At 42.3% G+C, this 25,467-nt stretch overlaps 3 protein-coding genes and 1 long non-coding RNA gene across 5 annotated transcripts in view; 3 read left to right on the top strand and 1 right to left on the bottom strand.

Annotated features, from left to right (window-relative positions):
• camk1da (calcium/calmodulin-dependent protein kinase 1Da) overlaps positions 1-4,721 on the top strand; it is a 29,075-nt gene extending 24,354 nt beyond the window's left edge. For both annotated transcript variants that reach the window (XM_034074813.2, XM_034074812.1), the window contains one exon: positions 400-4,721. In XM_034074813.2, coding sequence (XP_033930704.1) covers positions 400-524 — 125 coding nt within the window. In that variant the 3' untranslated portion in view covers positions 525-4,721. The remainder of the gene's footprint in view (positions 1-399) is intronic.
• An 845-nt stretch (positions 4,722-5,566) lies between these two features.
• Positions 5,567-18,584, bottom strand: ccdc3a (coiled-coil domain containing 3a). Its single transcript, XM_071201757.1, has 3 exons — positions 17,755-18,584; positions 17,159-17,336; positions 5,567-6,587 (listed from the first exon to the last, which is right to left on the bottom strand). Exons 1-3 carry the CDS (start codon positions 18,159-18,161, stop codon positions 6,282-6,284), a joined length of 891 nt encoding a protein of 296 aa, XP_071057858.1. The 5' UTR covers positions 18,162-18,584; the 3' UTR covers positions 5,567-6,281.
• On the top strand, positions 16,030-17,256 carry LOC139432940 (uncharacterized). Its single transcript, XR_011642511.1, has 3 exons — positions 16,030-16,188; positions 16,887-16,950; positions 17,188-17,256. It is a non-coding gene; the product is annotated as an uncharacterized lncRNA (long non-coding RNA).
• Positions 18,585-19,539: 955 nt separating the features above from the next.
• Positions 19,540-25,411, top strand: optn (optineurin). The gene is made up of 13 exons (XM_034074844.2): positions 19,540-19,669; positions 20,465-20,589; positions 20,774-20,958; positions 21,083-21,241; positions 21,354-21,538; positions 21,754-21,847; positions 21,937-22,052; positions 22,256-22,405; positions 22,947-23,031; positions 23,125-23,283; positions 23,360-23,502; positions 23,724-23,806; positions 24,656-25,411. The coding sequence occupies exons 2-13, from the start codon at positions 20,469-20,471 to the stop codon at positions 24,766-24,768; spliced, it is 1,593 nt and encodes a 530-aa protein (XP_033930735.1). The 5' UTR covers positions 19,540-19,669; positions 20,465-20,468; the 3' UTR covers positions 24,769-25,411.
• Positions 25,412-25,467: the final 56 nt, after the last annotated feature.

Here is a 25,467-nt window from a genome sequence, read left to right on the forward strand (position 1 = left end):
TTTAGTAACTTGTAGAAGCTTCAGGCAAAATGATGGGGTATTTAGTGACATTGAGGAGAACAACACATTGGAATCTCTCAACTTGTGTTAACCACAGACATAAAACATTCACTTAGTGAGGAGGGAACAGATAATGCTAAAATGCTAACTCATTGCCGGGTTTCAGGACTCGTTCCTGCACAACTTCAAATTAAGGTGGTTGAGGGTCGGCCATTTGCTCATAGTGCAGACAATCTCCTAGTCTTGGCAGGTATGCTAAGAGGACAAATCTGCTGAAATGGTATATTCCTCATGTGCCGTGCCAGATTGAAAGGCATAGTTACTGTAATGAAGAAGGTGTAGCTTAGCCAAGGGTCAATTTACATTATAAAAAACATTTCTGCCAACTTCCTCTCTCAGATGCTGCTGCCCCAGTCACTCCCTGCAGTCTGGCGTCTGCAGCCTCCTCTCCCGCTGCCGGGGCCGATCTGACCCAGCAACACCCCACGGTGGTCACCCCCCCGATGCTCACAGAGACCAAGTGACGCCAGGTCCCGCGGAGAACTAGCTGGGAGGCTACAGCACTGTGAGGTAGAGAGACAGAAAGAGACGGAGGAAGACTTTGTTTCTCCCTCTCCTCACTGCTTTTCCCCCAGCAAGTTCCCCGCCCTGCTCCCAGGAGAGCATAGGACTTTACCTCCACCCCGCTGATACTGTACACCCACTGCTTCCCCACCAGGACGCCATGTTGGATTCCTCCAGCCACAACGACACATGGCGACAAACATTAGGAGGATGTTTGGAAGCCCAGCTTGAATTGGTTGCTGGTAAATTATTTGGGGCGTCGCTGGCACACGCTTGAGCCGTGATTGGTGGTTGACGGTGGGGCTTCCTTTTTTAATCTGGTCTTTGCTGCACCACTTTATTTAGCCTTTTTCCAATAAGGTATGAGTATTTTATTTCATATTAACGTAAATGTAAAAGGTGGTATATGTAACTTTTCAAAAAGCAAGCACATTATTGTCAAATTGATCTTGCCACTCTGATCGAATTTAGGTTAATCAACACTACAATTGGCAGCCAAATGTGACCTGGTGACTGTGTAATTCAGAGGCTTAAATAACTTTACAAATGTAGCAGCTAATGGGACAACGATTCATTCATGTTTAAAAGCTACATATATCTTTAGGTGTTTTATATGTTCTTATGGGCTTTTTGTGTTTGTTTGTGCTTTAAGAAGTGCTTTAAACGTACCATACGACTGTTGAGATGTGGAACCACGAGTAAGCGCTACAAAGGGTCAGGTGAGCCTCTTGTGTTTATCACAGAGGACGTCAGAGCATTGTGTGACTTATTTATTGTCCAAAAGATACTGATCTGTCTATTATTTTCTTTCTTCATAAGACTTTTATAACAATCACCTTTTAAGGGACACATACAGGTTATATGATGAGCATGCAGCAGGTTTAGTATAGGGTCGTTTTTGTTTCTGCCTCCAGTTGAGAATGTAAGGAACTACAAGTTAGCTTGGCCTTCGTATTCCTTTACAAACAGTGCAGTGCAGTTTGAAGAGGGCCACAAAACACATGATATTTCACTTACTATGTCCCACAAGGGTCTTCAGAGTATTTGACCTGTGTGATGAAAATCCAAGATGGAGAAGCTGTTGCCTGCTGGTCCTGCGCCTTCTAGAGAAGCCATGATATCACCCTTTAGCATCGTCAAGCTGCACCCAGTTCAGAAGTGCTCAGGGAAAGCTGCGGCTGCACTGTGAGCTGGTGGAAATATATTTCCTGTCATTTGGTCCAGGTACCGAGCCATCACAGATATGATCTGGGGCTTACGTTGTTAGATGTGTCCTTATTGCAGTGTTGTAATGACTCGTCATTTAAATACTTGATTCCAGCTTCACTTTTAGCATTTGCTCTTCGCTCATCACGAGGTTGGGCGCAGAGTCGTACGGTGAAAGAGCTAGTTAAGTTCAGTTTCTATGGTTTCTACGTCAAAAGGTCAGTGGTAATCAAGGTAAAAGTGGAAGTCATTTGAACCTTCAGCACTGCAACATTATCGAGCCATGAGCGTCACCTTAGTTGGGCGGTAAAGCTCACTCCATTGAAACACAACGGCAACGCCAGCCCAGAGCCTTTTTACCGTTTGTCATGTGAAGGCAGCTTTAAACTTGGACCTAGACGTTTTGAACCTTAACTAAAAGGTGTTTTTTACTTGATCAGCAGCATTTTTGGTCCATTTTTGTTTGTTAATAACATCCTGAACCCTGGAACAGCACGCCAGAGCTCTTAGACATAATTGGACAGAACTACCAAAACAACAGTGAGGATTAGTTGGTTGTTGCTTGATCCAAGAGCAGCTGTTGGGAATCCTGGTTAGCGTAGCATGGTTCTCCAACTTAAACGAGATGGTCCAGAGATGGCTAGTAGTTGCTGTTCAATGGATCATTAGGTTTGAGATGACGGACTGACTTTATCTTGAGCTGTTTTTGATGGAGCCTTCTCATGATTCCACAAGCTTTCACAGTCTATCGTTACTGGTGGAAATTTCAGTTAAGACAGAACTGTACAATGTTGAATGCTCACACATCAGATTGTCATGATGCAATTCTTCTGATCCCTTTATTGTGAAATGTAGCCAAAGACCAGTGCTAGAAACAAAGACACATAATGGCAGTTTTCCCAGCAACTAATCCAGTCAAAATATAGGTTTAGTTCATTAATGTTGGTAGGGTTAGTTGTGAACTGAAGGCCTGGCTGATTTATTTTGTTATTTATTAAGTGCAATCATAGAGAAAGTTAACGTTGCACATGGACACAGTTCACCTTTCAGAAACATATTTTGAATGTGAAAGTTTTGAGCAGGGTCCAACTCTAAAGAGAGTCCATGGAGTTATATTGTTTTACTTAGGGGAACTTAAAACCATGTAAGGGCTTTACTTATTATGATCACCTAATCGGATAATTCACTGTAACTATATATACAAACCACTTGATTGCTATGCATTATTTTTTACAGTGTGTCGCCAACATATTTTAGGGGGAATTAGGAAACTTCAGCACCTATAGTTCAAAAATATAAAGATAAAACATTTACATTTTAGGGGGATAAAAAAGTGCATTAGTGTTTTTGAATGAAATCCATTTAAAATTGTCGTACATGTTTTTTATGTGGCAAAAAATATATTATTGAATGGTCAACAAACACTGTAAGAATATGCTCTTAACATTGGAAATGGAAATGTAGTTTACCAACAGGACAAGGGTTCAGTATTAGGCTGCTCTAGGTCTTTATGTCTGCTGTTTAAAGATTCATGAATGAATCTTAACATCTCTCGTGTAAATAGATTGTGAATATGAATAATAATTTTCAAGATAAAATGTACCGATGGTTCAAGCATGTGAGAGGGAGTGAGTGTGTCGAGGAAAGTTGATTGTATTATCTATAGAATGTTTAATGTTAAAATAGGTGTCATGTATACTGTCCCACACGAGACTGAGAGCTACACATCACGTGTAACGCCATCACTGTTGCAGTGTCACGTCAATCACCAAGTGATCGCATCTTTAACTGAACTCAGGCTGTCATTTCTGCCATTATAACGGAAGAAATCCAAAGCTGTGACCGAATCAGACACACACTGTTAAGGAGGAGCGGCGCTCGTCCACCCTTTCGCCTTTTTTTTTACCAAGATGCTATCACAAAAGATTAAAAAACACATGCATGTTGATAGAAGTGCTTCAAAGATTCAACTTCACCATGAGTGTTTGCATAATCTTATATGCCCTTGTACAATGTTAGTATCTGTATTATGTAAAGATGTACACAGGTTGAGATATCCCAGTTCACCTAGTAGCAGAGTTTCACCTCCACAAACAGTTTCCATAGGTGGAGATATTTGGGATAACTAGCATTTATCAAGAGAACAAAAACGTCTGCTTATAAGAGGGAATTCCAGCTGATTTCCTGCATACATGAATGATATGGCAAGAACGTAAATTATTAAAATAAAGATTTTTCCATTTGAATTGTATGACATGGAATATTGCCTTATTCATGACATAGAATATGACTATATTTACTAAACAAGGACATGAAGCTATTAGCTTGTATGGCTTCAACTGAGGCTACTTAGCTAGCCGTGGATGTTATGCTGAGTTTAACACAGTAATATATTTGCTATGTTTGCTAAGTTCTACATCTGAAGGTATCTTGAAATTAGACAAAGAATTTACTCATATGTAGGTTAAGCGAATACTTGATAAAGTTTGTTGCTAAACACTTTAGTAGTCACAATATTAGCATTGTCTCTCATGGAGGGAAAGAGTTGCTAGGTTTGTTAGTTGCAATGCTAGCAGCTGCTAACGCAACTAATGAGAGCAGCTCTACCTCTGAAAACTGTTTGTGGGACTAAAACTTGATACTTGCTGTTGTTAGGGACCCAGTGTCTCCCTGTGGGTGTCCTGTCCAGAGCCGGCGTATTGTATTTACTCTCTGCATGTGACCACAACTCCCATCCTGTGCACCGCCGTCACTCAGAGGACACCCTCCTTCCTCAGAGCGCACTAATTGTTCTACGATGTTGATGAAGATGACTCTTTGTTAATGGGGCTTGTATATCAGATGCCTTCGACAATCATGTGCACATATCAGAGTTACCATGATGACACAGGCCAGAAAGACTGATTGTGATTTGTTTGTCTTTGTCCTTGAATAAATCCAAATGGTCGAAACATGACTCCTGTTTTTTTTTCAGGCTTGTGGGGGTGTTTCTTTCGCCGCCATCAGCACCATGGCCACCATGGCATCGTTTCCACTGCTAGGCCAATAACACTCAATTTGACCTCTCTTTCATGACCATCGCAAATCTTAAACTTCCTGTCTCTTTTTTATAGTAACTCCTGCAATCATTTCAGGTAGTTTCCGAGCTAGCAACGAGTTGTTTTAAGCATTGGATATGCATGTTTGGCTGCTGCAGGGTTAAGGTACACTTCCTCCTGTACCTGTGTGTTACTTTCATGCTAATCTCTATCAATGCAGATTCTGTAGGAAACGGGTCAATATTTTGGTATCAGAAGAGTTCTGCTTTCCTTGAGGGCTGATTATTTGCCAGAAGAGAGGAATGCATATGCGTCTATCCATCGCCTTTAGTGTGGCCGATCTGTTTTCTTCCATTTGAAGTGGTCTTGTGATGTAACGGCTCTTCTCCTCCCTCCACAGCTTACGTTTTCCAGACTGAATCAGAAGAATATTTCAGCGACATCCTGCTGTTCAGAACATTGCTGCCCACACAAACACATTCCAGTCACTTGATGGACCAGACATGCACACACACGCAAACACACATCCCTTTCTCTCCCTGTAAGAAACACACACACACACACACACACACACACACACACACACACACACACACACACACACAAACACACACGTACTATGTCTCCTATGATCCTAACCTCTCTTAACACTCTCTGCGTGATGCTGATCCGCTTAGTGCGTGTGGCTATTTGTTATTTTTTGTACCCCAATGACCCAGATGTTAATGGTCTTTGTTAAACATTGTCACAGATGTTCATTCAAGTTCAATATTTATCCAAAAAACATACATACAAAAATATCCATATACAAGCTCATGTTTCAAACTTGAAAAAAAACTAATAATAATAAATGAATGTTCCTAATTTCATACATTTCTGCTCACAGAAGGTCAGGGAAAGTTGATTAATCATTCAAAAGTAATGTTGCTTAACATTGGTTCACCAGGTGTTGCAAATTGTCTTAGATATGTTTCAAAAAGCTGCATCAATGTGTAACATTTCATGCTATTAAGTATTTCCAAATCCAGACCAAGATAACCCCAAAGATATCACTTGGGTATCACTGTAACTATCAAAGCTCAACACTGTCTCTTTTCGGAGACCAGGCTGCTCAGCTTTATTTTGTGTTTGTGATCTCGGCCTGAGAAAGCACAGAGCGGCTAGTGTGTCCAATTGTACAATCCAGCAGAGCATCAGTAATGCTCCACCTGCAAGAGTAATCACGGAAAAAACGAATTATTCTCTTCCAGGGAAACATGTGATAGCCAGGAATGAACATCACTTTTGTATAATAGCAACAAGGGAACCAATAGAGATAAGAAAACGTTTCTTTACAAAAAATCTACGTACATTACTTTCTTTGTGACAGTTTCTATTTCTTTGTCTCTCACACAGAGACCGCCCAGCAGTCTCTGGTCCTCTACGGACATTTTTCAATCCAGGTGGCTGGCAGTAAGAGTCAGGTTAAAACAACTAAAGTTTCATTCTCTTACGTATCGTCGTGCTTGCATATCGCCCAGGTCTAGGCTCCTCCGGTGTGATGGAGTTGAGGTGATGCCCCACCCTCCACTCCGCACCCTTCATCCTCTCCTTCAGCTCCTTTGCCTCCTGCTCGGCCTTGCGTGTCGCCTTGCGGGCGTTCCTCAGGGAGCGCTTCACCTTCCGAACGCGCACCTTCAGCTGCCGGTTCCTCCTCTCTGCCACTTCCAGGCGCTCCTGCATCTTGCGGCCTCGCTCCTCCTCCTCGAAGAGTGCGGCCTGCACTGAGGAGCACAGCAGCTGGAGAAAACAGAAAAGACGTTAACATCAGAAGGGTTGTTATCTTTACAGGCAAACCAAACTGTTGTAAAGAACCAGTTGCTTGAGAAAATATGTCACCCTTTGATGTCCACAGCTCTGTTTTTCTCCTCTGCAGCCTCACACACTTGGATGGAAGGAGGATGATGAACTAGTGGAGGTCCTGACCTTCGTCATTATCCACACAAGCTCACTACCGACCAGTGGTGTCTGTGTCATATTAATGTTTCACCCCCTTCTCCAGAAAATATGAGGGACCCTCATATTTACATACCCTCATTGAGGGTCACGCACTTTCATGTCATTGGTAGACCAAAACTGACCTCAGGCAGAAGGGTTAACAAGGGAAAGCATATGTCTTCACATTCTACTGCGCTCAAAGTATCATACAAACATAGGAAAATATAAATGATGTATAATCAAGGGCGGTGTTCTGCTAAGATATACAGTCCACAGCCCGAAGATTGAGCATGCTATGAAAAATGAAATGCAAAAACTGTTTTTATTTCTCTGAAAATACTATACATTTTATTAAAGGGCCAGCTACATTAAAAGTAACATTTTCATTGGAGATAGTGTTGCTAAGGAAAGTTTTATAACAGGTTATACAGTGAGTTCTGTGGAGTAAGGTGAATGCTGTTATTCTAACATGCAACAAAGGATTCATGTTTATTTTTTCCAATGTAGTTTTAATGTTCTAAATACAATGACCACATGTGGAAGCATAGACATGAGAGAGATGGTTATCTGAAAACCTTGAAAACAACAACTGAGCCTTTAAGGGAAGTCCCTTTCCCCCCATCTATCCAAACAAAAGTCAAATCCAGATTAAATAAAATCAGTACGTTTTTTTAAACAGTTCCAACACTGCCTCACGCTCAAAGGAAGACTCTCAGTGGGGCGGCCCACACACACACACACACACACACACACACACACACACACACACACACACACACACACACACACACACACACACACACACACACACACACACACACACACACACACACACACACACACACACACACACACACACACACACACACACACACACACACACACACTACCAGCACCTGTCAAAACATCCGGGTAGTACCTGCCTGCTGTTAAGCAACATCTGTATAAACATAATTTAAAAGACACGTAAAGCCATATGCATGTAAAAAATGTCCTCATATTCAAGTATACGAATATGTTAACACAGGAACAGAGTGTCTTTGGTTTCAAACACTTTACTTAATAATTAAGGAGTAGGGATGGTCTCATATTTTCTAAATTAATTGAAATGCATATAAAGCTGCACTGCACATAACCTTAATGTTGTTTATAGAGACAATATTCTGTAGAGCTGCATGTTTTCGCTTTTTTCAGCTAATGGTTTTGGTTTAACTGTCTTTCGTTGAGTCTCACTGCTCTCATATGAGAAAGTTGTCTGCAGATACGTCATAATTAGACGGACCCCTAACTGTGCCAGGAGATCAATGCCCCTTTTTTTTGCAGACTTTTGATTCCTCTTTCCAACTTTATAAAAAGACACAAAACAACCCTGCACACACTCCATTCCACACACATACACAAACACATTCATGTATTTAAAGCCTCACCATTGACGTCAAATAGACAAGCCAGGGTTTCTCTCTTTTTGTGCATGTGTGTTTGAGTGTGTGTGACGGAAAAAGTGGAAGCTATAATTCCTGAAGAGGCAGACCATGTTGCATAAAAGGTTAATGAGTCAGAAAACTTGTTAAAAGTGTTAACATGACTGGAGTAACCCTTGCAATCTAATCATTATAATGCATGTACATTGGAATTGTGCTGATGAAGAAGTATTTGGAGAATTTGCCTCTATCTTGCTGTAACCTAAGTGCAACAGATAATCAGAAAAAAGACAATCTCTGAAATAAAAAATAAAAATCTGTAATAAACAGTTGGCCTACAACAGCATCATGGTCAAAGCTGCCCTGCTGATAAGAGGAGGCTTTGACAGAAGCTAATTAGAGGTTCTGGCAGAGAAGTGGAGGAAGTCTCTAGTTTTTCCTTTTGGAGGGGTGTCTGTTTCCCACGAGCAGTGGCGGCTCCAGAGTATGTTTGTTGGGTAATCTATGGTAGGGCTAACCCATACAGTGGTGGGGCTCAAGTCAGTATTTGCAATGCAATTACATACACGCTTTATCGCCCCCCCTTGACAGTGAAACGCCATGAGTGAGGTTTAGATTATTTCCCTGTCTCAATCCAAATTGAACTGTATGAAATAAAAAGGCACATTTGTCTTGTAGTAAATAAAAAGGGCGACCTGGAGCCAATCCTGCAATTTCTCCACAGGTGAAAGAGTTGACATGCTGAAAACCCAACCCCTGCAGGGGTATGGGCTCAGAACAGTCTCATAATACACACATGCACACAGAATGATTCACACTTGTATTTCATGATCCGCAAAAGGATTCACACTTGTATTTCCGGATCCACACTTGTGTTTTTCAATGCACACACAAATGTGTTCCGTTTCATATGCATTTAAATAAAATCCAAATACAGAAAAAAGTTTCACACATGTATTTTTGATCCTCACATATTTGTTTAAAACCGCTGCACCTGCAAACACAAACAGCTTTTTGTGCATGGATCGCTGTGCATTCGTGTGTGCGCAAAATGCGTACATGAAGCGCCACGTCATGAACGCAAGCAATCTACCCTCTTGGGGGCGCGCTCATGTGATTGGCTTAGAATGAAGGAGACATCTGATTGGCTATAGATAGAAAAAATTACAAGTACGAATCGGCTGACCGTCAGGGGAGTCTCAAAAACCCACACACGAATGCACAGCGATCCGTGCACAGAAAGCTGTTTGTGTTTGCAAGTTCAGAGGTTTTAAACGGAAAACAAATAGTGTGGATCAAAAATACACATGTAAAACTTTTTTCTGTATTTGGATTTTATTTACATGTATATGAAACGGAACACATTTGTGTGTGAATTGAAAAACACGTGTGGATCCGGAAATACAAGTTTGAATCCTTTTGCGGATCATGACATACAAGTGTGAATCCTTCTGTGTGCATGTATGTATTATGAGACTGTTCTGAGCCCATACAGGGGGATCTGGGGGGATTCTCCTGTATTTTTTGAAATACTAACATAAAATACACATTCTGGTGCTCTCTTGAGAAGAAAAATAAATACATCTATTACTACACGACATATTTAAAAAAAATTATGCAATTTTTGTGTTTTGTTACTTTGTTCTGAAAGCTGAACCTGCTGCTCCTCACAGAGAGAAGAGGCTGTGTGAATTACTTTACATTGTGGATAAGGGTGGATAGCCCGCCCCATTGTTCTGTGTGTCAAAATGAAAGACAGCCCACGCACCTATCAATCATCAGATCATGGGGTCTTATTTCATTACGTTGTATCCATGGATATATAAAGAGAAGTTCTACCGCAAAATTATTCTCCGTCGGGACTTCCTGCAAGAAGACCATGCCGTTATCGTGATTGGCCAGAAGACATTATCAAAGATGTTTTATTGAGAAGACGATCACTACGTGACAAAAGTTTTCAAAACCGTTTCTAGTCTTCGGCATTTCCAGCTCAGCGGCTACTGAAATCAATCTTACTAACTGCTGTCTGTGCAATGTACTCGGCGCAAGTTGGGGACTTTTTTTGCTTAATTTAACATAATTTGTCATGGTGGGGTTAAGGTGGGGCTAAGCCATTTCTTGGTATGGCTGTAGCCTACACCAGCCATACCCTGGAGCCGCCACTGCCCACGAGGCTAAAACCAGAAGCACACAACTTTATGGGATGCTTGATCTTTAAACTCCAGCTGAACCATGTTTGGAAACCTCAGCTCAGAGACATCTCTGAAGATTTTTTATTAAGATAGTGATGTTACATTTTAATTAGAGACCAGCAAAACAAAAGTCTAATGCCTTTAATCCGATAAAAAAAGGCAAAGGAAACATGGAGATAGTGCCAGGAAGTCCATCCATCTCATCATCTTCCACACATTCCTGGTACAAAACACCTGTTTTGTCCCGCCATGCCCGGAGGTCTACATGCGAGTGCTCGTCCTCCAAATGAGCGAGCGGTTTCTGCTTTACTCATCTTTACTATATTCCTTACAGCCTGCGGGGCATAGCAGTAAAGGATGCTAGAGGAAGACGCCAACCACTGCACCGCTCCTCAAGGTCTGAACTTTTGACTTGACAATATATACAAAATGCCATAAATTCATTTGGGAAGCATTAACCCGTCCTCCTCAAAGTCAAGGCTTGCCTGTCACTATAGGCCTATGTATTTGTTATTCTTCCAGGATTGTACCAGTGGATCTTGACACTTCTTAGCAAAGACTTTGAGTGATCTAGAAGTCAGCTCTAAATGAAGTCAAAATTGACAGCACTCAAGTATCTGTCATGTTGCAGACCCTAATATTGTGTCTTTACTTAACCTAGTAAAAGTCTACAACTCTCACACAAACCCGGTGATTTTGAAGTTGCTGTAATGATAGTGCAACAGAAGGAAAAGCTCAACAGCTGCCCTGGTATCCTTCCTAATTGAGGCCAAAAACTTGTGCAGCGGCCGTGTCCTGTCTTGTCTGAAGTGTGACCCGCACAACTCCCTCAGAGGAGCGATAGCAAATCTGTTGACAGGGTTCGGCTTATCTCTGATCCCAGGTCAGCGGCTATTGCTTCATGCTGTTAGAAACACAGGCTGCAGACGGACACACTTTCAAACTGCTGCCTGTCCAAGATGAGGATCTGTGCCATTTGACCTTTGGATAGGCCAGTATCCTGTGTGCATGAGGAGCCGGACCTGGACCTCGAGCAATCAGCAACTGCTTTAATATTCAACTGTTTATAGCAGGGGTACTCAAACTTTTTTGTTAATCGGCAGCGAACCCACAGAAAATTGCTATCAGAAACAATGCCTGACGTGTTTTGGACGTAATCTTGTCTTTGCTTACATTAGCAAGCTTCTCTAACACTCAGAGCTAACTGTAGAGCACATATAAAAAGCAGGGAATAGAAAAAGGAACTCACCTTGTGATAAACCCCCAAGAGAAAAAGCATTTGAGCTCCATACTGTTTCAGAAATAATCTTTGATGTGGTTTAAAACAGGATGGCATTTTATCACAGCAGAATTTTACTTTATCTCCGGTATAATTCTGATCAGGCATTAGCTCTGCCTCCTCTTTTTTTTTTTTAAAGCTAAGGACCCAAAATCCGCGTTTCTCTAACAGGGCTGCAAAAGAGGGGTATGAGCAGTATGAGGCATGGCTACAATGGGTGAACTGTTTGGTATTTTAAGCAAAAAGCTTCACTGACATGTATAGGTATGGCCCTACAATATATTTTTCCAATATAGCATAATAGGTCCACTTTAATTTACATTTTTTTAATTATTATTTATTTTTATAATGGGACACAGGGTTCGGTCCGGATTGATTTGCAGTTCAGTCCGGATCCGGCCCTTGGTCCGGAGTTTGAGATGCCCTGGTTTATAGCATGTGACCAATCCCATGCCTAGAATCTTTTTGTAACCAGTCTGTCAGGTGTGTGAAAACTGGACCAGTATTCCAGGTTCTTAGAGGATGGGTAATAAATGAAGTCGAACACCAGAGTGAATGAAGTGAATACTGAGATTTTATGAAGAAAAAAATATAAATATTGGCACAGGAATAAACAACATTCTTCTAAATAATTCCAATTGTTTTTAAAGCGCTTGACACTTGGGTGCACCCCAAATAAAAGTAAAATAAACCCCCAAAAGAAAATAGTTCTTTGTTCAGTTCCTGTAAGGTCCTCTCAAAATCCTACCACTGGTAGCGGAAAGATGAGGTGTTCAGGTTATCATTGGTAGCTCGCCAATTGTCAGGGAGAAAATCCACAGTCCACAATCCAGAATCTTCTTATCCAAGGGTATCATAAAAACACAGCCTGTGTAATATAACACGGCTTAACACATTGCAAATGTATCTTCAACACATGTGCATCAAATATCATAACTGTGCAGTGCTAAATTATCAATGCAAATATACACACATTTAGATACCATAATATGGAAAACTGTTGCATTGTAAATAAAAGATTCAGTCTAAATGCACTACTACAAACACACTGACTTCAATAACCATGAAATCATGAAATGTAGATCAAGATAAGCATTTACAGTTTAAACATTAATGCTCAAAACATTGTAGTAAATGAAATAAATGTCTAGTGCTTGTTAGCACTGTATAGTAATACACAATATATAGCTACTACTAGGGATGCTCCGATCGATCGGTCACCGATCGAGATCGGCCGATACTCACTCTCTACCGATCGATCGGTGCTCTCTAAACATGCCGATCGCGAGAGCCGATCGCAAGACGTAAAATACATGACACTTTTCTCTGTGTGTGGCAAAACAAGCTCGCCAAAATGGCTTCACCGGTCTGGAATTATTTTGAGGTGTCCGAAAAAGACAGTAAAATAGCGGTATGCAACGTGTGTGTGAAGCAGAAATCCTGCAGCTCCGCCCGCCGGACCGGTAAGCGGAGCGAAACACACAAGAGTAACACACTTAGCTATTTTATCTACCTCTGGAACAAGCTAAACTAGTCATTATAAATATATTTATTCTTCACTGTCGGGTCACTCATTACTGGATCAGTGAGCTGCATGAGATACTGACAGGCTGTCAAGAGAGAGAGAGAGGGGGAGAGAGGGGGGAGAGAGAGAGAGGGAGAGAGGAAAAGAGAGCGCTTCCGCTCATTTCTCCCGTGTTATTATCCAAAGTGAATGTAAACTTGAATAATGTACATAATTTGAATATAATAATTAAGTTGATTGTTGTTTGTGGAAGCTCCAGTGAATGAGCCCCATTAACTGAGTTTAAACATCACTTTAAATGGAAGATTTAACGTGATGTTTAAATCTTCCATTTAGGCCCCGCCCACTCGATCGGATCGGCGATCGGTATCGGCCGATACTGATTCCAGCGATCGGTGATCGGCCCCGAAATTGGCGATCGGAGCATCCCTAGCTACTACTGTAACTCTATCAACCATAACTCATATTTGCTAAATGTAACTGAACTCTCAAAAGAGCTAGGTGGCTAACACACCACGATGGCCGCAGCATGCAGGCAGAAACTAGCATGTAGCATGTAGCGTGTTGCTTCACTCACCAAGGAAAATAAAATAACAATCAAAACTCCCGCTTTCCAACGCAGCTCCAACCTCCAACGACAGCCCCAGAGATTGGTCCACCGCCGCCCCGGTAAAACTCTCAATTTGCACTGTTTTGTGCAGATAATGATCACAAGTAGGCTTGTTTGAGACGAGCGAGAACGACGCAGACCTGCGCAATTGCGATCGCCGTCTTGCTAGTGCGTTGCATGATGGTTAGTCATTTTGTCCGACTTGCTCTGGAGGCTCGCCTACATGAGACGTTGAAATCTCGCGGGACAAAGACGCCCGCAGACTTGAGAGCGAGGTGCAGCGAGCGCGCGGCGCATTTTCTCTCCACGGGCTGCGGAAGCGAAATGCTTGATGGGAAACGACTCACTGGTATCTCGAGCTGAGCGCTCATTGGTGCTCAGGGTGTTTCTCAATCGCGAGTACGCTTGCTTGGTAGCACATGTCTTCCGAGTTACTTCCTTCAGAAGCTAGGCAAGAATCCTTCCTGGCATTATGAAAACGAAGAGTGGAACAGGCTAGCTAGTGTGCAGGTGTGCGTCATATGAGAGGCCCCGCCTTACATTTTACGCCATAGATTTTGTGAAATTGGTCCGTGCGTAAAGCATTGTTGGGATTTTAAGGACGCGAAGACTACCCATGTGCAGCCTCGAAATTTCCCCAAAGCCAAGGACGCGGCCTCGGTGGAATTCCAAGTATGCTAGACATTGGAACAGTACTTCGGCGGCACTCGATGACGTAGCATCCTTGAAATATTGGCTTGGAAGCCAGTATCCTCGAGATTGAGAAACGGCCAGTGTCTCCGTTCTTCCAGCGTGACGCTGCTCCCTCACACACGTCTTCAACGCGCCCTCACTAACCTGAGTGAGGAGGCAGGACTTGGCGGATGTTAGTCCAACTGCAATCATGATTGCGTTATGATGAACCAATGAGCTTTGTTCTTAAAAGTTGACCATTAAACTAAAATATACTATAAAATAACTAATTAAATAAGTATTACCAAACAAAATACAAGAACCTTGTAACCTTTGTTTATCCAGTGGGTTACATTTTGTATCAACTTTTCACTACCAAAGTAATCCTCTATCTCTATAGAGTGGCGAAGTCCCTCCCCTTCCGGGGGACCTCCATGGGACCTTATTTCAGAAAAAGTATGTATTGAAGTTAATGGAGAGAGAAAGATTATCTGTTGATCCCGTTTGAATTGTGCAACGAATTACACATATGATGTTTGTCAATTTAAAAGATAATTTTGCAAGTCAAAAAAATAAAAATGTGCCGTAAAACTGTGAAGTAGGCCTAACACATTTTTTTGTGTGAAGCGGTCAATTAACTACAACTCTGGTCTTGCACACGTCACCAACACCAAGATGGCCGTCACATTAGCGCATTTCACCTCTTTCTTTCAGAATGAAGCGAAAAGTATTAAAAGAGGTGAAAATCACTACAAGTCTGGCCGTGTTGAGAACTGTACATACACAAAAGGGGAGTTAGTCGGTTCCAGCATGCGGGACCAGCTTTACAAGGTTTCGGTGAGTAACATGAGTGTAATGTGTAACGTTAATGTCAGCTAGCTGAATTCACTTACGCGTCTCTGGGATTTATAGTCTTTCTAGTTGCGTATTTTTCATAGTCTTATATTTCAACAGTTTTAAGACAAACTGCGACTTTTTTGACATGGAAATTATTTTTTAAGATTGACAAACATCATGTGTAATTCGTGGCACAATTCAAACTGGATCGAAAGATAATCTTTCTCTCTCCATTGACTTCAATACATAATTTTTCAGAAATAAGGTCCCATGGGGCCAGGGTCGGCGTCATGGGGGGTCATTCGCGGGCCATGACCCCTCAAATGAGTCACTGTGCCCCCCCAATGCAGGGTGGGCAAGCCTTGCCACTTTGCTGTTTTTTATTTTAATCATATAAGTTAAAACGTTTCCACTAAAAGTTTTTTGTGTGAAATACATCAGAAATAAAGAACACAAATATGAAACACAGCCTGAGGTGTGCTCACTGCTGCTCTCTGATTGGTGTGTTGCATGACCAATGACCCCCGACCTTTGTTTTGTTATCATTACGTGGCTGTGTGTTTAGATGAGAGCCCAGTGCCGATCTGTCCATCTGTTATACTGATTATACAGTAAAGCCATCGAAAATAATATGATATACAGTACAGTACAAGTAGCCTACATGGGTCTCTGTGTTTCATTCAAGCTCGGCTCTGTGTGTGTGGCACAAGCGCATTTTGTCAGTGTGCGAGCGGTAACGTGGAATGTTGTTGTTAGCATCTGGTTAGCTAGCTATGCTAACGGATATAAAGAGCTGTTTCTACACCAAGGTGGAGGAGAGTCCTCTCCTGTCAGACTGAGAGGATCGTATAACCTCAGCTCAGTGAGGTAAGGACTCTCTCAGTGTTTAGATAGTTCACTTTAGTGTAGGTTATCTCAGTGGGTCTCAAACGGTTTGGTGACCATTTTTAGTATTTGCGAGGAATAGGCTACCTTTATATGATCATTATAGTTATTAAAGAATAAGAGAATAAATGAAAAACGGGTATGAAATACTATAGGACAGTAACACAAGAATACAGTTTAAAAGGGGAGTGATTAGTAAAATATCCATAAAGAAAAAGTAAATCTATTTACAGTTATGTTTCATATGGATGTTGAGAGATGTATCCATAGATCTCTTCATTTTGCTCTCAAAGTGCATCAGATTGATGCATTTAACTTCAATATTTTAAAAAACATCTTCCCGGGGGGAGCATGCCCCCAGACCCTCCTAGAGGAGGTTAGGTCCACCCCCCACCTAAAACATGTTCACATGGATAGGATACTAAATACATTTGCACACTTTTATATGGTGGCCTATGTCCATATGTTTCTGTTTTGGTGGTCCTGCCACAACCGTGCATGTCTGCACAGGTCATAGGTGCGCTATAAAATAGCACTACACCCCTGCAATGTGTGTGAAAGACAACAGACTTTACAGCATGTTTTTAGAAGTTGCGTTGGTGTTTGTGTGTTGGTTGTTGACGGCAGTGTGTGCCCCCGCCCCTTGGTAAATGATTGCCCCCCCATTTGATTTGTTCTAGAGCCGACCCTGCATGGGGCGGAAGTAGATGGGCGTGACTTCGCCACTCTATTGTTTTGAAAAAGGTATGTGTGTTTTTTTGACTGTCAATCTGTTATATCAGTGGTAAAGAGAAGGTGTTAGGTTTGTTTACTTCCTCTGTAAACAACAGAAAAGCTGACCTGACGGAAGAAGATATATTTTTTTTTTAAACTCATCATGCTGCATGGAAGTTCTGAGGGTTACAACTCTTGGTAGCATGGTAACCGTGCAGACCATAATGTGGTGTCCTACCCTGCTGTCCTCCTGGTTTTCCCACTCAGGGCTGAAGGTGTGGAAAGGCTGGCTCCCCTGGGTGCAGTTGGAAAACTGGAAGAGGCTGGAGAACATGCGTCTGTTGTCGGATGTGTCTGGGAAGATGGCGTCCTGGAAGTTGACACCATGGGGGAGGATGTTGTAGTTCTCATCCATCCTGCAGAGGAGATAAACAGGAACACTGAGAAGATAGTACTGGGATGTACAGAAGGAGCTGTTTTAATGGCTGACGCAGTTCAAAAGCAAGAAATGCTATCTAAAGATATTTAATGAGCAAAACATTAGCATTGCCTGTAAATGTTCTTCTGCGACATAAGTAGCAAGAGCAGTCAGATAGATGATAGTGATAATAAATATATTTAAAGTCTCACTTAATGGAAATACACTGTAACAAAGAGCATAACTATGTTGTGCATGTTCAAACTTGTTTTGCAAAGTGCAAATAGGATGCTGTTTAACTTCAATTGCAACAATAAAACGTACTCTAAACTGTTGTAGGTACAGTTTGAATTGGTGTTTAAGCCCCATGTCAGTTTGACTTAGATACATGTGTCCAGGCAGGCCTTGCAGCTCACCTGAGGAAGAAAAAGTAGGAGTTGTTCTCCATCACGGTGTGGGACTGGCACAACAAATATCCCAGTCCGGTAAGGTTGAGCCTGGATCCAGAGGGCACCTCCAGCATGCTGCCCCAGGCCTGATCGCACAGCATCTCCACCTCCGCGGAGTACAGCAGCCCTTCCTCCGCGCCCTCGTACCCATCCCGAAAGCCGAAGGGCAGCGAGTTGTACAGGCTGCCCGCCCCGCCGCCCAGGGGCTCCCGGTGGATCGCCAGGACCCGGGCGTACACGATGATCTCCGCCAGCTCCGCCCGGCAGCCCTCGCTCAGCGGCCGCCACTCGGAGGGGAGCTGGCAGCCGTGCGTAAAAGTTTCCAGATGCGCAAAAACGCCAAGCGCTGCGAGCAGGAGAGACATGGGAAACATTCTGAAGAGCTCCAGAATGGTTACAGGTCTGGTCTAAACCCGGTGGTGATGCATCAATTGAGAAAGAAAATGTAATCTACTTCATGCTGGGCAGTCCATCCAAGCAACCAAGTTACAGAAGTTGAGTTCAAAAATGGAACCAGACATGTAATGGTTTAATGGATCCAAAAGCACTAATCACAAAGTAATTAAACAACAACAAATTCGATCACAGTGATTTGGTCCATTAACGCCACCTGCAGACTCAGATCTCCTCTATCCCAGAGTCCTTAAAGGGGTCAGATCAGTTTGCAGAAACGTATTGCACTCCAACCTTCTCCTGTGTTACCGATGTATGCTCCTCCTCTGTATGCACCTCCTCTGACAGTCTGCTCGTCCTCTTCTGTCACTCTGCACCATCTCTATTATTCTGCACCTCCTCTGTCAGCACCTCCTCTCAGTCAGTCTGTAACCCTTTATCAATAATTTTAAAGAGTTATGAGACACAAGCTACTGTTAAAATATATTTTCAAAGATACTAATGGTTGACACTCATGTGCATGTGTAACGTCGACGTGACACCCGGGTGGCACTTTGCTTTAACTACAGCCAACTACATCAGAGTGAATCTTTGCAGCTTTGAATTTAAGCTTATATAACACTGCCATCTACTGGACACTGACATGAACAACATGCATTTATTACATACATATAAAGTGAATACGTGCATTGTTTTAGCTATGTTCATGAGCTTTTTGCAATTCATTTATATTTTACAGTTACTTCATTTGTTTTTTCAAATCATATATTAAAATTATTATGTAAGTCTCATGTTTTCAGTTTGTTTACAGGGTGACTCCGGGGGGAATTTCCCGCCCTCACGTGCAACTGATGAGCGACGTCACTGCAAGGAAGGACCTTCGTTAGTTTAATATGGACAGGAAGTAAGATACATTAGCTTTCACAATAAGAGCATACATTTGAGCTGCTTTAATACCATGTTTAATACATTTCCCTTACATTACAAAACCTAGATTAACAATAACATTCGATACAATAATTAGAATATAATTGAATAATTGGATTGACTACAACAGCATAAAGTTATTTCCCAAATATAGAATTGTTAGGCTAAAAGAAAGTGTTCTTTGATATCATTGGATACAAACCAATGTGTTACTTATATATAAAGTTTGAAAATGTATGTTGATGCTAATAGTTTTGTAAATGTACTTAAGCAAACATTTGTATTTTTCTTGCACCAGAGTTTGTGTGTACTTGATCACTGTGGTATTACTAGCCAACGTTTTTCTCGTCTAAAAGGGTTGAATAATTCGTCTACCTCTGAAAGTGGTTGACCATATAACCTGCTTTTATTTTTGAAAGCCCTCACCGGAAGTGCTCTGTTTCTCGACGTTGATCCACAAGCAGCAGCACCTGAAGGTTGACAGACTGTCCGGCTGTCCTGTTGTTGTTGTTGCTGTGAAACTCTGACCATCAGACTGACAGCAGTTCCAGGTCCTCAGCAGGTGAGACTAACTCTTCTTCCTGTCTTTCGTTGCTGTGACGCACTTTAAAGTACATCCGTGTTGTGTAATTTACTGTAACTTGTCAGTGTTGCCATCGGACAGGCCCACCTGAAGAAAGCGAAAGTAACACTGTCCGTCTATTTATAAACACATATACCCATTTCTACATCTGGAACGTGTGTAGTATTCAGTGGCAGTTTTAAAGTAGCATATTTCCCACTGTGTCCACTGTAGTGTACCTTAAGTTGAGCCATGATATTTCCTGTATTGTTATTATTATGATTGCAATGATTTATTGTTATTAGTATTATTATTGGTATTATTAAGTATTGGTCATCGCGTGAGTTGAAAAAGGCAGTACACCACAGGGTGTTTAACATACAGCTTTATTATTGTTAGTCATCAAGTGGATGTCACATGTTTTCCTGATTGGATCATGTATGCTGCTTTTCTGCTGATGTCACAACGTTCATTTCTTCACCTTGTAAATGGTGTGGTGGGACATAAATCCTTTTCTCCATACAGATATTTCCAATATTCCAAACAGAAAATCTGCTACAGCTTTAATTACAGTATTTAGAATTTACTTTACAACACAAAGCATGATGAGTGATTGACAAGCGAGAATGTGAGAGGGTCTTCATTACATTGAATTGTTGTTTATTAGATATAAGACGTATGAAGGTTTAAATAAAGTTCACCTGTACTATTTCCTCTGATAGATACTGTGTCTTCTTTAGCAATATTATATCAATTTTCAAACTCTCGTTTCTTCTTGAATCCCTTTGCTCTCAGCATCATGGCGTCTGAAGGCCCCGTGATGAATGGCGACATCTCTCGCTCTCACACTGAGTGCGGCACACAGGAGGAAACCCTGACGCAGATGAACAAGCTCATCCAGGAGAACCGGGACCTGAAAGGTGAGACCAGCTGTGTGTTAGGGCCTGCTGCTATAATGCTGTAATGAGGCGTGGCTAGGGTCAAAGGGCAGGAGACGTTGTGTTCCTGTCAGGGAAGTTTAAAGTGTTAAGCAGCTTTCAGGAGAGTTATAATAGCTATTGTAAAGGTTATAATTCAAATTCTCTGCGTGTGTCTTTTACTCAGAGGCCCTGCGGCAGACCAACATGACGATGAAGGAGCGTTTTGAGGGTCTGTCAGCGTGGCGGGAGAAGCAGAAGGAGGAACGGAGCTTCCTGGAGTGCAAGCTGGAGGAAGCTCGAGGGCGCATGGAGGCGCTGATAGTCCAAAACCAGGAGCAGGAGGAGGGGGGGGCAGGAGGTGGTCTGCTGGTGAGGGTGTAACTGGTCATTTGTTAATTATTAACTGTTTCAATTTATTCAAATTCATTTTATTACGTGTTCCTCAATTACCATTGTAACTCAATTGGTTCTTTCTCTGTGATGTCGTCTCCAGGCTGCGTCGTCCAATCACAGTGCGGAGCTGGACGCCCTGCGTGCCCAGGTTGCTCGCCTGCAGGCAGAGAAGAACGACCTGGTGGCCATGAACTCTGAGCTGCAGCTGAAGGCCGAGCAGGACTCGCAGGACTCCTTCATCGAGGTCTTCAAAGTGTCCGTGAGTAGTTAGCAAATATAACATGTGATAGCGAAGAATCAGATTTCGATCTACTATTTCGATGGAATGACACACGGCTGGAAACCAAATGTCTGGCTGTTTCTCTTCTCAGGATGGAGGTGTGGACGGCATGAACAGTGTGTGTGGTTTGGAGCGCAGCAGACACTCGGAGCTGAGCATGACGGGGTCCCGGCTGGAGGGCGAGGAGACCACCGTCAGCCAGTTGTTGCAGTCTCTGAGGGACGAGACGCAGCGGGCCGAGGGGCTGAGGACCCAGCTGCAGTCTGCCGCCGCCAGGTACAGCACCACAACACGTTATAACGCCATGTTATAATCTAATTATAGTACATCATGAAAGCTGAAGCGCTTAACAAGAAACAGGAAGTCAGGCCTTTTGGGGTTCCTTGCTCTTTTTCCTGTAAACCTGACTAAATCTGCAGTAAAGGACATATTTCTTTTTTTCTATCTGACTCTCACATCTCGACATGTTCCTCTGACATATGATCCGACAGAATAAAGGAGCTGGAGGAGAGGAAGTCTATTGTGGATGAATCAACACAGACCACCCAAGCAGAGCCCAAGCAGGATTCTGGGAAAGAAGAAAAGGTATTTAGAGGTAGAGGTCCACTGATGTGTGTGTGCAAGGTTAGGTCTCCTTATTGTAACGTTTGTGTGTCATTGTGCAAATGTGTTAGGCAGCATCTGAGGTGGAGAACATGAAGTCTCAGATGATGACGCTGTTCAAAGAACTGCAGCATGCCCAGTCCAAGCTCGATGAAGCAGAAGGCATGAAGAAGAACCTGCAGGATCGGTCAGACCAACACACACACACACACACACACACACACACACACACACACACACACACACACACACACACACACACACACACACACACACACACACACACACACACACACACACTGTCTTAATGTGTAATACATTTAGTAAAGGAACAACAATGACACTTCCAACCCCGTTCGTTGTGTGCCTTATCTCTGCTCTTGCGTACAGATGTCGGGAGGTGGAACAGGATGTTGTCACTCTGAAGGCTCAGCTGGCCGACAAACAGGAAGTGCTTTCTGTCAATGAGCGGCTGAAGCTGCAGGTGGACAGCATGCAGGCTCAGAACCTGATGGAGCAGAGGAAGACTGGAGAGGAGAGGTCCGAGGACACACACACACACACACACACACACACACACACTTACTCACACACACACACGTGCATACACATGAACACTTATCCTAACTTTTTTGTATGCAGTAATAACATTATATATTTATATTTGTTTATGTCACTGATTGTAACGCTGACCCTCTCCCTCCTTCCTCTTCCCTTCCTCTCTTCCTTCCATTCTTCCTTTATTTCCTTCCTTCTTTCCTTCTTCCTTTCATTCATTCCTTCCATTCTTGTTCCATACTTCCCTCTCTCCCTCCCCTCCTCCTTCCTTCCTTCCTTCCTTTCTTTCTTTCTTTCTTCCTTCCTTCCTTCCTTCCTTCCTTCCTTCCTTCCTTCCTTCCTTCTTTCCTTCTTTCCTTCCATTCTTGTTCCATACTTCCCTCTCTCCCTTCCTTCCTTCCTTCCTTCCTTCCCTCCTTCTTCCTTCCTTCTTTCCTTCCATCATTCCTCCCTTCTTCCCTCTCTCCCTTCCTTCCTTCTTCTTCTTTCCTTCCTCCCTTTTTCCTTCCTCCTTTCCTTACAGGAACAACATGGCCCTTCTGAAGGATGCCTACACCAAGCTGTTTGAAGACTACGATGAACTCAAAGAGGAGAAGAAGAAGAGAGAGGTCAGTTTATGAAGCATAACAAGGAGCCTTTTAGCAACAGATAACCAAAGCAGACCAATTGCAGTTTAAAGTGTGTGAAATGTGGTGTTGCAGTCTGTGCTGGTGGCGAAGGAGGTGGCGGAGCAGCTGCAGGAACGTCTGACTGCCGCCGAAGAGGCCCTGGCTGCTAAACAGAACCACATCGATGACATGAAGCAGGAAATGTTCAAGAAGGAGGAGGAGCTAGGGACCATTTCCGTGTTCAAGGCTCAGGTGAGTTGCTGTGAGGCCAAGCGTCTGTCGTCTATCAGTTTAGTGATGTTTCATCAAGTGCTCTGTTGTTGTGCAGGCTGAGGTCTACTCCTCGGACTTCTACGCAGAGCGGGAAGCGAGGGAGAAACTCCACGAGGAGAGGGAGCGTCTGGCTGCCCAGCTGGAGTATGTGAAGAAGCAGAACATCCAGCTGCAGGACGAGATGGACTCGCTGGGCCGGTGAGGAATCAAACACAATTTTAACACTAGCTGTAAACAGTGAGTGGGAACAACTGCCTCATGAGGGCAACAAGGACACGTGGGAAATCTTGCATGATAATAAACAAGTATATTGTTTATTTATTTGCGTATTAGATATTTAAAGCATAAATCCCATGGCTAATCACTTTATCATTCACATCATACATAATTCGAATGATTTGCCTTGTGTTTGTCCACAGGCGCTCGCTGACCGAGATGCAGCAGAGACATGTGTCACTGGGAGGAAGTCCACACGGAGCCGGAGCCTCTCTGGTTGGGAGAGGTACAGCTGTGTTTATACTTCCTGAGCATTGTCTTCCTGGCATACTTCCACTTTGTAAAATAAATGTCAGCATTTTGGGTAAATGTTTGTTCTCTTGCCAAGTTAGTTGTAGGGATTTATACTAGGGCTGCTCAATTAATCGTATTTTAATCGCGATTACGATTATGGCTTGCAACGATTACGAAAACAACGTAATCAAAATAAAACGATTATTTTTTTATTATTTTTTGGTTTTTCAGTTGAATTATACTTAAAGTTCAGGGTAATCAACTGTAAAAAATATACTGTTAAAAAAATGTTCTCTAATAAATGGATGTTTTCAAAGTCAATGAATAATTGCATTTAATAATCGCAATTATTGACCCAAATAATCGAGATGATGATTTTTGCCATAATCGAGCAGCCCTAGTTTATACTGTTTACTTGGCTTAGCATAACGACTGGAAGCAGGAAACAGCTAGCAGGAACTATTTATTGGATATTCTACAGTCTTATGTAACTTGGAGGTTGTTGACAGTTGACACTTGGCAAATTAGAAACAATACAAGCATGTAACTCCACAAAATGAACATCACAGTTTTCCTCTGTTTTCTAATTGACAGCTTAGCTAGGTTTACTAGCTGCTTACAGCTATGTGTGTTTAGCATGTTCAGGTTATAATCTAGTTTAGCATAAAGATTGAAGGAAGGAAACGGCTAGCAGGAACTATTTCTTGTCTTATTGTTACTTGGAGGTTGTTGACAGTTGACACTTGGCAAATTAGAAACAATACAAGCATGTTCCTCTGTTTCCTAATTGAGATTGTGCGTTCAGCATGTTCAGGTTATAATCTGTGTCTCTGACTCTCAGGAACTGACTGGCATCATCAGGGGAATATTCCCGAACACGCCTGTCCAAAGTGCAATGAGGTCCTGCCAGACCTGGACTCCCTGCAGATCCACATCATGGACTGCATCATCTAGAAAACCACCATTACAAGCTTCAACAACAATAATCTGAGACTTCCTCTTCTTTATCTGTACCTCTGTACATCTGGTATAGCAACACAACTTCATTTAAATATAATTGAGGATTGCTTATAAAAATGTGGACTATAACAAAATACTGTTTTTTTTTTTCTTTTGTCATTTGACTAGAACCAAGCTGTCGATGAACAGTTCAAACACTTTGATACGATTTGAGCAATGAGCTGTCTGTCATGCACACTTAAAATAAATTCAGCCTTGACAGTTGTTATTGGTTAACCAATTATTTGGTTGCACAATGCTATTTTGTTGTATTGTCTTGAAATTCCTAATCTTTGTTTCCTTTGAGAGGACATTTTAGCTAATGGTTGTTGTTGGTGGTGGTGGTGGGAAAGACAGCACAAAACATGTAGGCACTTTATTCTAAAGAAAATATACCAGGTATTTTATTTTGACTCAGTGGGTGATACCTGTAAATTAAAATGATTACAATGCAATGTATATAACTTGTTAATCAGCCTATCACTGTGTATGGTAGCTTTTGTATGTCTATAAGCATGAGGCATCAATACCCTGTTGATTATAGGAGAAATTCTGATTCTGTTGTAATTCTCTGAAATAAAATAAAAAGATCTGCTAATTTCTGTCTGTTTTCGTTATATTGCGAAATAACAAAACCTGAAGGATTATGACTCC

Source organism: Pseudochaenichthys georgianus, chromosome 23 (assembly GCF_902827115.2).
Source record: "Pseudochaenichthys georgianus chromosome 23, fPseGeo1.2, whole genome shotgun sequence".
Taxonomy (NCBI): Eukaryota; Metazoa; Chordata; class Actinopteri; order Perciformes; family Channichthyidae; genus Pseudochaenichthys; species Pseudochaenichthys georgianus.